The sequence below is a fragment of the Erpetoichthys calabaricus genome, chromosome 11 (assembly GCF_900747795.2).
Source record: "Erpetoichthys calabaricus chromosome 11, fErpCal1.3, whole genome shotgun sequence".
Lineage (NCBI taxonomy): Eukaryota > Metazoa > Chordata > Cladistia > Polypteriformes > Polypteridae > Erpetoichthys > Erpetoichthys calabaricus.
In genome coordinates this window covers 158664197-158679335 of record NC_041404.2, presented here as the reverse complement: position 1 = coordinate 158679335, position 15139 = coordinate 158664197, and the positions used below count along the sequence as shown (strand labels likewise).

Below are 15139 nucleotides of genomic sequence, written 5' to 3'. Positions count from 1 at the left end.
AACCCATTCACTGCAATTCCTCTTTTTTTTTCTCTTTACCCCACAGTTTGAAGTCCTACAGGTGCTAACTCCTGTGCAACTTGCTGACGTAACTGTCGTGTCAACAGCCCTGTCTAATTCTACAGAAATCCAGCTCATCTTTAGCTACTTAGTTAAAGGAAATGCAGTCGACAACTTTGCTCAATACTTCTCAGAACTAAGCATCAAGGTAAAGTGGACTTTTATTTCACTGATGTGCTGAAATGAATGGCTTCAATGATATTTTCTAAAAGTGACCAAATGCAAAAACAGAAGGAACTCATTTACTAATTGCTGCCATTTAAGATGAACCTATTGAGGTAAAAAGTACAGATTCTTTCTGACACTAGACAACGTATAAAGAAACCTGAATCTAAAACACCAAGATTGTTCAGTTCTTGTTAAAGGCGTCAAAGTTGTACAGGTTTAACAATAGAATGAAAACCATGTAGAAAACCACCATCCAATCATTATGAGAGGAGCTTAATTCAATACATGTTTCAGGGAGTACAGTTTAATTAAAAAGAAAAGGTATGTAGAGAAATCTTTAGAATTCCATTTCTAACTACACAACAGCGACAGACAAAAGAAGAATTAAGAGAAAGAGATGGAGGGTTGCTATGGTTTAAGTGAATATAGAAAAGTTGGGTATATGCTGACGTAGTGATTTTGGTCACTTTCCCTTTTCAGAACGTCACTGTCCAGAATTCAGATGTTGGAGGGTTCATGATTGAACAGGTCTATCAAATCGTCGGGACGTATTTCTCCACATTTAACAGCTCTGAAACAGTAGAATGGTTCCAAGTGGTTCTTGTGCCAGTGCTGCCTTGGATCAACCCTGAAATGGTGGCGTCGGTAATCTCTGACACCAGTTGTGCTGAATACCAGGCAATGTGAGTGATGCCTTTTCTTGTGGTTTTCTCGGAGTCTAACTTCTCATGCATATTTGCATACAGATGTCAATACCTACAATATAATATTTTCAAACAAATTTAAAGGTGATGGAGATAGGAACCCATGCCCAAAGGCCTTTGGGTTATGTTGGATTAAGAAAAATAGAAACATAAAGAGAAAATTGTAATGTGTTTAAATGGGAAACGTAAAAAAAAAAAGAAAAAAAAACACCAGGAAATTCTTCTTGTCTTTCTCCATATTGCTGGTGCTTTCCAGGTTCAAATGAGCAAAATGCTTTATTTTTTATTTGTGCCCTGTATGAGTGTTTGCGTTGTTGAAGAATTTGATTCAAGTACTGAAATTGATCAGTTGGATTCATTTTCAATGAAAATACTTTCGGACCATTCAACGTACTGTAGGTCTAACCATGTAAGCAAGTAAAAATGAAAGGAGTGTGTGGACCTTTCGTACCGTGTTGCCATCCCAATTGATGCCGAATGTTCCAGAGTCACAACACTGGATTCCAACAATAAGATAATTGTACCCCACATAACAATACCTGAAATGTTAAACACACATTTGGAATCGCATATGTGTGAGTCGTCTGTTAGTGGGCTATCAAGCACCAGCTAGGGCCACATGTCATACCATTGCTGCACAATTTTGCAGCACTTGGGATATATCAACGTAAGACGATAGACACATCCGGGTTTCATTTCTGTACAACATTTTGTAAATCTGAGGTGAAAGTTTTATTGGTGTGGACTTTTTTGATTAAAAATAATCAAATACCTTTGTGCTGTTGATAATTAAGACACATTTCTACTGTCTCTGCAAAAGCACCAGCAGCAAATGACCATGAACTATCTACTTACTCCCACGTATCTCATCTTTTTTCTACTGGAGATATCAAATTCTTTCAGGAATAAGCCAAACCATTTCACAGAGAAGGAATTACTTTGTGGATTCATTTTCACTTCCTCTTTGAAATGTCCTGGTTGCTAGCACACTGTGAAGAGTATGTGAGGAACTGTGCTTCTGGAATTCTATTTACTTTTTTTCTATTTTCTGGTAGATTGAGTGGGCTGGCTGGAGCTGCTGCCTATATGAGTCCTGAAACAAAGAGGGAAATAGCAAATGTCATACTTAACTATCTACAGGAACAAAGAAATGCCTCAGGTAGGAAGTACCAAGAGAACATACTTTCTTCACTTTCATCCGTGACTTCTCTTTCACTTTTTCCTTACAATATATGATTATCCCCCTTTCAGTATTTGGCAATTACAAACAATTCTCATTTTCAAAAAAACAAACCACCACGCTATTTTCTTTTATTAGAATGCTTCATACAAGGAATGAGTATTGGGGTGTGGATCAACCAGAACATTGGACCCTTTGCAGAAAGCTTAAGTGACCAGGACATAATCGATTTAAATCCAAACCTACAACAGGTATGATGTTAGCTTTCAAGAAAAAAAAAAATAGAATCATACAGCTGTTCCCTGCTGGTTAACACAAGTGAAAATGCTGTGGTTACATTTACGATTTTTTGAAGCTTGAATATCTTCAGAAAATCAGTTACGACGTACTATCGGCATGTCGAGGAAACAGTCTGTAACGTCTAATTTTTCTGTCCTTCACAGTGTCATTTCTTCTGTAAGCCCGTATTCATTTCCTTTAAAGTAGGTCTCATTTCTAGAAATGCAATGCAACGTAAACAGTTACTAAGTGTTTTCATGTTTTTTATTCCTTAGTTGAAAGATTTAGGCACTCTTCCTCCAGCAAATATTGCAGCCCTCACATTTGACTCCAGCGTTGGCGCCCTGGACAGTGTTTGGGTCATTAGTTACATCTTTGATGCGCTCCTGAACTTCACCAGTGAAGAAGAGCTTGAAGAATACTTTGACAGTTTTGTTTATTTCGCATCCAAGGTATGATATATCATTTACTGAGCTCCTTAATGTATTCGGTGTGTCACAATGAGGCCGGTCATATAACTAGACACTTCCTTTGTTGGTGATGGAATGAAGACGTGGCTTGTAATATTCCTCTGTCCTTTGTGGTGTAGTGTCCTTTTTTCAAACCTCTGCAATCTCTTCACAAATGTGTCTGCCTGGAATGTAATGGCTCAGCCGATTCCTTTCTTTGTCATCATGGAGCAGTCACACCTATAAGTATTAGCTGGATGTGAACAATGGCATCGTTTGCTCAGTCTGTCTAAGTTTAAATCCAGTCAAAAACAAAAACAAACAATCAAAGAAATAAACAAGCTCTCACCCGATTCAACAGTAACAGAGATCTCTCTTGGTAACATCCAACATTTGCGTTCTGTTTGCACCTGTTTACCTTACGATGGGGCTGATGTATTCTGTAAAATATTTTTTCTCCACAGAACAATGTGACAGTCATCGGAAACACTCAAGTGAGAGACACCATGCTGAGTAAAACAATGGAAGCTCTCCCCCACTCTTTGGTTTATTCCAATTCCTCTGACATACATGAATGGTTTACAGTGAGGTTGTCCTTGCTTTTACCCAGTGTCAACTCTTATGTACTTGGATCTATTCCATTAAACATCACTTGCGACAGTTACAAAGCAGTGTAAGTGTTAGTGACAAGGTGTCTTGTGTGTTGACTCTGAAGTCTTTCTCTTTTGTGGCTACTTGCAAAAGAAGTCCTTGCATGAAATTACAGCCACTGTCATTGTAAATGAGTTCTATAAGGTCTGTCTAATTGGGAATATCCTTTTTCTCCTAGAATTCAAGGGCTTAGTGACGTCTATCAATCATTGACAGTGGAACAGCAAGATGCCGTTTTTAGTTTCAGCAGTAATTACTTACTTATCTCCAGTGAAGGTAAATTTTCTGCTGTAGAGTGCGGTCTGTAATCTACATGTTGCAATTTTCTCCAGTCTGGTCAGTTCACAGAGTTTCATAAACCTTTCACAGAATGAGTTAGGCGGCTATAAGTAAGAAGTGTTGTTTCATCTGTATCCTCCTTGCTTTCAACAGGTTCCAGCTGTTCAGGCAGCGTCACCAGCAGTAGACAGTGTCTAACACAGATGCTGGGCCCCTTCTATACAAGTGCTTCATATCTGGAACTTTCCCAGCTCTGTGGAAATTTTAGTGGGGTGAGTCCCTTTACCAATGAGAAACAGGTTGTTTGAAATTTCTTCTTCTTTCCCAAGAGTGTACCTTAAATCTGCTTCTTTGGGCACTGTCAATTTACAACAGATGGAAGTGCTGGAATTGCTTACAACAGCCCAGGTCGCCCAGTTCACCGTAGACCTTCTACTGGGAGACACGGACAGTAACATGCTCTTCAGTTACATCTCTGAAATTACCATGACCTCCTCGTTCCAAGAAAACATTGATGAATTTTTCTACCAGTTTAAAACTTCTGCATTGCAGGTAGATGGTTACATTTTCTTACATATGATTACCATAGAAACTTCAAGGCAAGAGAAGCCAGTCGATCCTTCTGTGTTGACTGAATTAGTTTCCAATTGGGAGCCTGAAATGGCCTCTTTTGCCTGAATGTTACTTGTCTGACAAGAACACCTCAGTTTCATTTACCTGGTGACTATTCATCACGGATGGCTAGATCTCCATACACTTAGTAGAGTAGAAGGCACATTTCTTCTTTTTTTTTTCACTGAGCAAACAATACATTTACTTTGACCAGCTGTTCCTTCCAAACATTTCTTTATCCAATTTCCAATAAGAAATACATGAGAAACCCTACCCCTGACTGTGCAATGGTCTGTGGTGACCATGCGCAATTGCAGTTGTTTCTTATGTGATTCAGGGCCCGATGCTGCTACTGAACCATTAATATCATACATTTGAATAAGTGTTTTGTTTTATTTTAAAGGGTAACTTGTGGTTTTTGTTTCTTCAGCAAAACCTCACAGTCATCAAGGACACAGAAGTGGCAACACTCATGCTAAACAGAACCATCACCATCCTGATTCCTTATTTCCAAGACTTTACCTTCTTGGACTGGCAAGTCTGGTTTCAAGTGAACCTGGCCCCACTGCTATCCGGTGTCAATGTCGACATTTTGTCAGCTCTATCGCAGAATATTTCCTGTGAATCTTACCAAGCAATGTAAGAAACATACTCTGATTTACCCTCCTCTGGTTTCTGTCGTTTGGGAAGCAGTCTGTGCATTGCCACCTGCTCATGTTTCTTTGTTTTTATTATCCACAGAATACAGGCTTTTGACAGCGTCTTTACATCTCTGTCACTGGAACAGTCCAAAGCTGTGTTTAGCTTTGCGGAAGGCTACTTGCAGCATGTTGTGCAAAATGGTAATTGTGAGCAAAATCAGTAGGGGGTGGCTTTAATCTGTCTTCTTGTTGCATATTGAAGGACAAACAAAATCATCTTTCAATCAGCCAGTAAAATACTTAAACATACTGGTTTCTCCGTTTGCTTAGAGGTCTTATTTCTCATTTTCTCACCTTTCTTTATAGGCGTCGCTTGTGCCTTACCAGGGCAGGACAGTCTAGGCTGGCTTGTTGTGAATTTTGGGCAATTTTCCATCTTTGCTCAGTACAGCGATTTTGTCCTTTTAAATTACAACTTTAATTGGGTAAGCCTCATAAGCAAATACGTGCACTGCTTAAAGGCAGAGCTTTCAAGGTGACAATTAAACCCACACAGTCTAAAAGAATGGCTTTGTTCAGTTTCTTTCCCCTCCACACAGAACTGCTTTGTCAGTAAATAAACCCATTCACTGCAATTCCTCTTTTTTTTTCTCTTTACCCCACAGTTTGAAGTCCTACAGGTGCTAACTCCTGTGCAACTTGCTGACGTAACTGTCGTGTCAACAGCCCTGTCTAATTCTACAGAAATCCAGCTCATCTTTAGCTACTTAGTTAAAGGAAATGCAGTCGACAACTTTGCTCAATACTTCTCAGAACTAAGCATCAAGGTAAAGTGGACTTTTATTTCACTGATGTGCTGAAATGAATGGCTTCAATGATATTTTCTAAAAGTGACCAAATGCAAAAACAGAAGGAACTCATTTACTAATTGCTGCCATTTAAGATGAACCTATTGAGGTAAAAAGTACAGATTCTTTCTGACACTAGACAATGTATAAAGAAACCTGAATCTAAAACACCAAGATTGTTCAGTTCTTGTTAAAGGCGTCAAAGTTGTACAGGTTTAACAATAGAATGAAAACCATGTAGAAAACCACCATCCAATCATTATGAGAGGAGCTTAATTCAATACATGTTTCAGGGAGTACAGTTTAATTAAAAAAGAAAAGGTATGTAGAGAAATCTTTAGAATTCCATTTCTAACTACACAACAGCGACAGACAAAAGAAGAATTAAGAGAAAGAGATGGAGGGTTGCTATGGTTTAAGTGAATATAGAAAGTTGGGTATATGCTGACGTAGTGATTTTGGTCACTTTCCCTTTTCAGAACGTCACTGTCCAGAATTCAGATGTTGGAGGGTTCATGATTGAACAGGTCTATCAAATCGTCGGGACGTATTTCTCCACATTTAACAGCTCTGAAACAGTAGAATGGTTCCAAGTGGTTCTTGTGCCAGTGCTGCCTTGGATCAACCCTGAAATGGTGGCGTCGGTAATCTCTGACACCAGTTGTGCTGAATACCAGGCAATGTGAGTGATGCCTTTTCTTGTGGTTTTCTCGGAGTCTAACTTCTCATGCATATTTGCATACAGATGTCAATACCTACAATATAATATTTTCAAACAAATTTAAAGGTGATGGAGATAGGAACCCATGCCCAAAGGCCTTTGGGTTATGTTGGATTAAGAAAAATAGAAACATAAAGAGAAAATTGTAATGTGTTTAAATGGGAAACGTAAAAAAAAAAGAAAAAAAAACACCAGGAAATTCTTCTTGTCTTTCTCCATATTGCTGGTGCTTTCCAGGTTCAAATGAGCAAAATGCTTTATTTTTTATTTGTGCCCTGTATGAGTGTTTGCGTTGTTGAAGAATTTGATTCAAGTACTGAAATTGATCAGTTGGATTCATTTTCAATGAAAATACTTTCAGACCATTCAACGTACTGTAGGTCTAACCATGTAAGCAAGTAAAAATGAAAGGAGTGTGTGGACCTTTCGTACCGTGTTGCCATCCCAATTGATGCCGAATGTTCCAGAGTCACAACACTGGATTCCAACAATAAGATAATTGTACCCCACATAACAATACCTGAAATGTTAAACACACATTTTGAATCGCATATGTGTGAGTCGTCTGTTAGTGGGCTATCAAGCACCAGCTAGGGCCACATGTCATACCATTGCTGCACAATTTTGCAGCACTTGGGATATATCAACGTAAGACGATAGACACATCCGGGTTTCATTTCTGTACAACATTTTGTAAATCTGAGGTGAAAGTTTTATTGGTGTGGACTTTTTTGATTAAAAATAATCAAATACCTTTGTGCTGTTGATAATTAAGACACATTTCTACTGTCTCTGCAAAAGCACCAGCAGCAAATGACCATGAACTATCTACTTACTCCCACGTATCTCATCTTTTTTCTACTGGAGATATCAAATTCTTTCAGGAATAAGCCAAACCATTTCACAGAGAAGGAATTACTTTGTGGATTCATTTTCACTTCCTCTTTGAAATGTCCTGGTTGCTAGCACACTGTGAAGAGTATGTGAGGAACTGTGCTTCTGGAATTCTATTTACTTTTTTTCTATTTTCTGGTAGATTGAGTGGGCTGGCTGGAGCTGCTGCCTATATGAGTCCTGAAACAAAGAGGGAAATAGCAAATGTCATACTTAACTATCTACAGGAACAAAGAAATGCCTCAGGTAGGAAGTACCAAGAGAACATACTTTCTTCACTTTCATCCGTGACTTCTCTTTCACTTTTTCCTTACAATATATGATTATCCCCCTTTCAGTATTTGGCAATTACAAACAATTCTCATTTTCAAAAAAACAAACCACCACGCTATTTTCTTTTATTAGAATGCTTCATACAAGGAATGAGTATTGGGGTGTGGATCAACCAGAACATTGGACCCTTTGCAGAAAGCTTAAGTGACCAGGACATAATCGATTTAAATCCAAACCTACAACAGGTATGATGTTAGCTTTCAAGAAAAAAAAAAATAGAATCATACAGCTGTTCCCTGCTGGTTAACACAAGTGAAAATGCTGTGGTTACATTTACGATTTTTTGAAGCTTGAATATCTTCAGAAAATCAGTTACGACGTACTATCGGCATGTCGAGGAAACAGTCTGTAACGTCTAATTTTTCTGTCCTTCACAGTGTCATTTCTTCTGTAAGCCCGTATTCATTTCCTTTAAAGTAGGTCTCATTTCTAGAAATGCAATGCAACGTAAACAGTTACTAAGTGTTTTCATGTTTTTTATTCCTTAGTTGAAAGATTTAGGCACTCTTCCTCCAGCAAATATTGCAGCCCTCACATTTGACTCCAGCGTTGGCGCCCTGGACAGTGTTTGGGTCATTAGTTACATCTTTGATGCGCTCCTGAACTTCACCAGTGAAGAAGAGCTGGAAGAATACTTTGACAGTTTTGTTTATTTCGCATCCAAGGTATGATATATCATTTACTGAGCTCCTTAATGTATTCGGTGTGTCACAATGAGGCCGGTCATATAACTAGACACTTCCTTTGTTGGTGATGGAATGAAGACGTGGCTTGTAATATTCCTCTGTCCTTTGTGGTGTAGTGTCCTTTTTTCAAACCTCTGCAACCTCTTCACAATTGTGTCTGCCTGGAATGTAATGGCTCAGCCGATTCCTTTCTTTGTCATCATGGAGCAGTCACACCTATAAGTATTAGCTGGATGTGAACAATGGCATCGTTTGCTCAGTCTGTCTAAGTTTAAATCCAGTCAAAAACAAAAACAAACAATCAAAGAAATAAACAAGCTCTCACCCGATTCAACAGTAACAGAGATCTCTCTTGGTAACATCCAACATTTGCGTTCTGTTTGCACCTGTTTACCTTACGATGGGGCTGATGTATTCTGTAAAATATTTTTTCTCCACAGAACAATGTGACAGTCATCGGAAACACTCAAGTGAGAGACACCATGCTGAGTAAAACAATGGAAGCTCTCCCCCACTCTTTGGTTTATTCCAATTCCTCTGACATACATGAATGGTTTACAGTGAGGTTGTCCTTGCTTTTACCCAGTGTCAACTCTTATGTACTTGGATCTATTCCATTAAACATCACTTGCGACAGTTACAAAGCAGTGTAAGTGTTAGTGACAAGGTGTCTTGTGTGTTGACTCTGAAGTCTTTCTCTTTTGTGGCTACTTGCAAAAGAAGTCCTTGCATGAAATTACAGCCACTGTCATTGTAAATGAGTTCTATAAGGTCTGTCTCATTGGGAATATCCTTTTTCTCCTAGAATTCAAGGGCTTAGTGACGTCTATCAATCATTGACAGTGGAACAGCAAGATGCCGTTTTTAATTTCAGCAGTAATTACTTACTTATCTCCAGTGAAGGTAAATTTTCTGCTGTAGAGTGCGGTCTGTAATCTACATGTTGCAATTTTCTCCAGTCTGGTCAGTTCACAGAGTTTCATAAACCTTTCACAGAATGAGTTAGGCGGCTATAAGTAAGAAGTGTTGTTTCATCTGTATCCTCCTTGCTTTCAACAGGTTCCAGCTGTTCAGGCAGCGTCACCAGCAGTAGACAGTGTCTAACACAGATGCTGGGCCCCTTCTATACAAGTGCTTCATATCTGGAACTTTCCCAGCTCTGTGGAAATTTTAGTGGGGTGAGTCCCTTTACCAATGAGAAACAGGTTGTTTGAAATTTCTTCTTCTTTCCCAAGAGTGTACCTTAAATCTGCTTCTTTGGGCACTGTCAATTTACAACAGATGGAAGTGCTGGAATTGCTTACAACAGCCCAGGTCGCCCAGTTCACCGTAGACCTTCTACTGGGAGACACGGACAGTAACATGCTCTTCAGTTACATCTCTGAAATTACCATGACCTCCTCGTTCCAAGAAAACATTGATGAATTTTTCTACCAGTTTAAAACTTCTGCATTGCAGGTAGATGGTTACATTTTCTTACATATGATTACCATAGAAACTTCAAGGCAAGAGAAGCCAGTCGATCCTTCTGTGTTGACTGAATTAGTTTCCAATTGGGAGCCTGAAATGGCCTCTTTTGCCTGAATGTTACTTGTCTGACAAGAGCACCTCAGTTTCATTTACCTGGTGACTATTCATCACGGATGGCTAGATCTCCATACACTTAGTAGAGTAGAAGGCACATTTCTTCTTTTTTTTTTCACTGAGCAAACAATACATTTACTTTGACCAGCTGTTCCTTCCAAACATTTCTTTATCCAATTTCCAATAAGAAATACATGAGAAACCCTACCCCTGACTGTGCAATGGTCTGTGGTGACCATGCGCAATTGCAGTTGTTTCTTATGTGATTCAGGGCCCGATGCTGCTACTGAACCATTAATATCATACATTTGAATAAGTGTTTTGTTTTATTTTAAAGGGTAACTTGTGTTTTTTGTTTCTTCAGCAAAACCTCACAGTCATCAAGGACACAGAAGTGGCAACACTCATGCTAAACAGAACCATCACCATCCTGATTCCTTATTTCCAAGACTTTACCTTCTTGGACTGGCAAGTCTGGTTTCAAGTGAACCTGGCCCCACTGCTATCCGGTGTCAATGTCGACATTTTGTCAGCTCTATCGCAGAATATTTCCTGTGAATCTTACCAAGCAATGTAAGAAACATACTCTGATTTACCCTCCTCTGGTTTCTGTCGTTTGGGAAGCAGTCTGTGCATTGCCACCTGCTCATGTTTCTTTGTTTTTATTATCCACAGAATACAGGCTTTTGACAGCGTCTTTACATCTCTGTCACTGGAACAGTCCAAAGCTGTGTTTAGCTTTGCGGAAGGCTACTTGCAGCATGTTGTGCAAAATGGTAATTGTGAGCAAAATCAGTAGGGGGTGGCTTTAATCTGTCTTCTTGTTGCATATTGAAGGACAAACAAAATCATCTTTCAATCAGCCAGTAAAATACTTAAACATACTGGTTTCTCCGTTTGCTTAGAGGTCTTATTTCTCATTTTCTCACCTTTCTTTATAGGCGTCGCTTGTGCCTTACCAGGGCAGGACAGTCTAGGCTGGCTTGTTGTGAATTTTGGGCAATTTTCCATCTTTGCTCAGTACAGCGATTTTGTCCTTTTAAATTACAACTTTAATTGGGTAAGCCTCATAAGCAAATACGTGCACTGCTTAAAGGCAGAGCTTTCAAGGTGACAATTAAACCCACACAGTCTAAAAGAATGGCTTTGTTCAGTTTCTTTCCCCTCCACACAGAACTGCTTTGTCAGTAAATAAACCCATTCACTGCAATTCCTCTTTTTTTTTCTCTTTACCCCACAGTTTGAAGTCCTACAGGTGCTAACTCCTGTGCAACTTGCTGACGTAACTGTCGTGTCAACAGCCCTGTCTAATTCTACAGAAATCCAGCTCATCTTTAGCTACTTAGTTAAAGGAAATGCAGTCGACAACTTTGCTCAATACTTCTCAGAACTAAGCATCAAGGTAAAGTGGACTTTTATTTCACTGATGTGCTGAAATGAATGGCTTCAATGATATTTTCTAAAAGTGACCAAATGCAAAAACAGAAGGAACTCATTTACTAATTGCTGCCATTTAAGATGAACCTATTGAGGTAAAAAGTACAGATTCTTTCTGACACTAGACAACGTATAAAGAAACCTGAATCTAAAACACCAAGATTGTTCAGTTCTTGTTAAAGGCGTCAAAGTTGTACAGGTTTAACAATAGAATGAAAACCATGTAGAAAACCACCATCCAATCATTATGAGAGGAGCTTAATTCAATACATGTTTCAGGGAGTACAGTTTAATTAAAAAAGAAAAGGTATGTAGAGAAATCTTTAGAATTCCATTTCTAACTACACAACAGCGACAGACAAAAGAAGAATTAAGAGAAAGAGATGGAGGGTTGCTATGGTTTAAGTGAATATAGAAAGTTGGGTATATGCTGACGTAGTGATTTTGGTCACTTTCCCTTTTCAGAACGTCACTGTCCAGAATTCAGATGTTGGAGGGTTCATGATTGAACAGGTCTATCAAATCGTCGGGACGTATTTCTCCACATTTAACAGCTCTGAAACAGTAGAATGGTTCCAAGTGGTTCTTGTGCCAGTGCTGCCTTGGATCAACCCTGAAATGGTGGCGTCGGTAATCTCTGACACCAGTTGTGCTGAATACCAGGCAATGTGAGTGATGCCTTTTCTTGTGGTTTTCTCGGAGTCTAACTTCTCATGCATATTTGCATACAGATGTCAATACCTACAATATAATATTTTCAAACAAATTTAAAGGTGATGGAGATAGGAACCCATGCCCAAAGGCCTTTGGGTTATGTTGGATTAAGAAAAATAGAAACATAAAGAGAAAATTGTAATGTGTTTAAATGGGAAACGTAAAAAAAAAAGAAAAAAAAAACACCAGGAAATTCTTCTTGTCTTTCTCCATATTGCTGGTGCTTTCCAGGTTCAAATGAGCAAAATGCTTTATTTTTTATTTGTGCCCTGTATGAGTGTTTGCGTTGTTGAAGAATTTGATTCAAGTACTGAAATTGATCAGTTGGATTCATTTTCAATGAAAATACTTTCAGACCATTCAACGTACTGTAGGTCTAACCATGTAAGCAAGTAAAAATGAAAGGAGTGTGTGGACCTTTCGTACCGTGTTGCCATCCCAATTGATGCCGAATGTTCCAGAGTCACAACACTGGATTCCAACAATAAGATAATTGTACCCCACATAACAATACCTGAAATGTTAAACACACATTTTGAATCGCATATGTGTGAGTCGTCTGTTAGTGGGCTATCAAGCACCAGCTAGGGCCACATGTCATACCATTGCTGCACAATTTTGCAGCACTTGGGATATATCAACGTAAGACGATAGACACATCCGGGTTTCATTTCTGTACAACATTTTGTAAATCTGAGGTGAAAGTTTTATTGGTGTGGACTTTTTTGATTAAAAATAATCAAATACCTTTGTGCTGTTGATAATTAAGACACATTTCTACTGTCTCTGCAAAAGCACCAGCAGCAAATGACCATGAACTATCTACTTACTCCCACGTATCTCATCTTTTTTCTACTGGAGATATCAAATTCTTTCAGGAATAAGCCAAACCATTTCACAGAGAAGGAATTACTTTGTGGATTCATTTTCACTTCCTCTTTGAAATGTCCTGGTTGCTAGCACACTGTGAAGAGTATGTGAGGAACTGTGCTTCTGGAATTCTATTTACTTTTTTTCTATTTTCTGGTAGATTGAGTGGGCTGGCTGGAGCTGCTGCCTATATGAGTCCTGAAACAAAGAGGGAAATAGCAAATGTCATACTTAACTATCTACAGGAACAAAGAAATGCCTCAGGTAGGAAGTACCAAGAGAACATACTTTCTTCACTTTCATCCGTGACTTCTCTTTCACTTTTTCCTTACAATATATGATTATCCCCCTTTCAGTATTTGGCAATTACAAACAATTCTCATTTTCAAAAAAACAAACCACCACGCTATTTTCTTTTATTAGAATGCTTCATACAAGGAATGAGTATTGGGGTGTGGATCAACCAGAACATTGGACCCTTTGCAGAAAGCTTAAGTGACCAGGACATAATCGATTTAAATCCAAACCTACAACAGGTATGATGTTAGCTTTCAAGAAAAAAAAAATAGAATCATACAGCTGTTCCCTGCTGGTTAACACAAGTGAAAATGCTGTGGTTACATTTACGATTTTTTGAAGCTTGAATATCTTCAGAAAATCAGTTACGACGTACTATCGGCATGTCGAGGAAACAGTCTGTAACGTCTAATTTTTCTGTCCTTCACAGTGTCATTTCTTCTGTAAGCCCGTATTCATTTCCTTTAAAGTAGGTCTCATTTCTAGAAATGCAATGCAACGTAAACAGTTACTAAGTGTTTTCATGTTTTTTATTCCTTAGTTGAAAGATTTAGGCACTCTTCCTCCAGCAAATATTGCAGCCCTCACATTTGACTCCAGCGTTGGCGCCCTGGACAGTGTTTGGGTCATTAGTTACATCTTTGATGCGCTCCTGAACTTCACCAGTGAAGAAGAGCTTGAAGAATACTTTGACAGTTTTGTTTATTTCGCATCCAAGGTATGATATATCATTTACTGAGCTCCTTAATGTATTCGGTGTGTCACAATGAGGCCGGTCATATAACTAGACACTTCCTTTGTTGGTGATGGAATGAAGACGTGGCTTGTAATATTCCTCTGTCCTTTGTGGTGTAGTGTCCTTTTTTCAAACCTCTGCAACCTCTTCACAATTGTGTCTGCCTGGAATGTAATGGCTCAGCCGATTCCTTTCTTTGTCATCATGGAGCAGTCACACCTATAAGTATTAGCTGGATGTGAACAATGGCATCGTTTGCTCAGTCTGTCTAAGTCTAAATCCAGTCAAAAACAAAAACAAACAATCAAAGAAATAAACAAGCTCTCACCCGATTCAACAGTAACAGAGATCTCTCTTGGTAACATCCAACATTTGCGTTCTGTTTGCACCTGTTTACCTTACGATGGGGCTGATGTATTCTGTAAAATATTTTTTCTCCACAGAACAATGTGACAGTCATCGGAAACACTCAAGTGAGAGACACCATGCTGAGTAAAACAATGGAAGCTCTCCCCCACTCTTTGGTTTATTCCAATTCCTCTGACATACATGAATGGTTTACAGTGAGGTTGTCCTTGCTTTTACCCAGTGTCAACTCTTATGTACTTGGATCTATTCCATTAAACATCACTTGCGACAGTTACAAAGCAGTGTAAGTGTTAGTGACAAGGTGTCTTGTGTGTTGACTCTGAAGTCTTTCTCTTTTGTGGCTACTTGCAAAAGAAGTCCTTGCATGAAATTACAGCCACTGTCATTGTAAATGAGTTCTATAAGGTCTGTCTCATTGGGAATATCCTTTTTCTCCTAGAATTCAAGGGCTTAGTGACGTCTATCAATCATTGACAGTGGAACAGCAAGATGCCGTTTTTAATTTCAGCAGTAATTACTTACTTATCTCCAGTGAAGGTAAATTTTCTGCTGTAGAGTGCGGTCTGTAATCTACATGTTGCAATTTTCTCCAGTCTGGTCAGTTCACAGAGTTTCATAAACCTTTCA

General features: G+C 38.8%; 1 protein-coding gene across 1 annotated transcript in view; it reads left to right on the top strand.

Annotated features, from left to right (window-relative positions):
• Positions 1–15139, top strand: part of LOC114661422 (uncharacterized) — a 251958-nt gene that overhangs the window by 7375 nt on the left and 229444 nt on the right. Inside the window, exons 13-40 of the mRNA XM_051934334.1 lie at positions 2251–2363; positions 2667–2843; positions 3305–3513; positions 3670–3767; positions 3924–4042; positions 4146–4322; positions 4813–5021; positions 5124–5224; positions 5390–5508; positions 5689–5850; positions 6351–6553; positions 7629–7732; positions 7892–8004; positions 8308–8484; positions 8946–9154; positions 9311–9408; positions 9565–9683; positions 9787–9963; positions 10454–10662; positions 10765–10865; positions 11031–11149; positions 11330–11491; positions 11992–12194; positions 13271–13374; positions 13534–13646; positions 13949–14125; positions 14587–14795; positions 14952–15049. Of these exons, the coding sequence (XP_051790294.1) occupies positions 2251–2363; positions 2667–2843; positions 3305–3513; positions 3670–3767; positions 3924–4042; positions 4146–4322; positions 4813–5021; positions 5124–5224; positions 5390–5508; positions 5689–5850; positions 6351–6553; positions 7629–7732; positions 7892–8004; positions 8308–8484; positions 8946–9154; positions 9311–9408; positions 9565–9683; positions 9787–9963; positions 10454–10662; positions 10765–10865; positions 11031–11149; positions 11330–11491; positions 11992–12194; positions 13271–13374; positions 13534–13646; positions 13949–14125; positions 14587–14795; positions 14952–15049 (4179 nt within the window). The remainder of the gene's footprint in view (positions 1–2250; positions 2364–2666; positions 2844–3304; positions 3514–3669; positions 3768–3923; positions 4043–4145; positions 4323–4812; positions 5022–5123; positions 5225–5389; positions 5509–5688; positions 5851–6350; positions 6554–7628; positions 7733–7891; positions 8005–8307; positions 8485–8945; positions 9155–9310; positions 9409–9564; positions 9684–9786; positions 9964–10453; positions 10663–10764; positions 10866–11030; positions 11150–11329; positions 11492–11991; positions 12195–13270; positions 13375–13533; positions 13647–13948; positions 14126–14586; positions 14796–14951; positions 15050–15139) is intronic.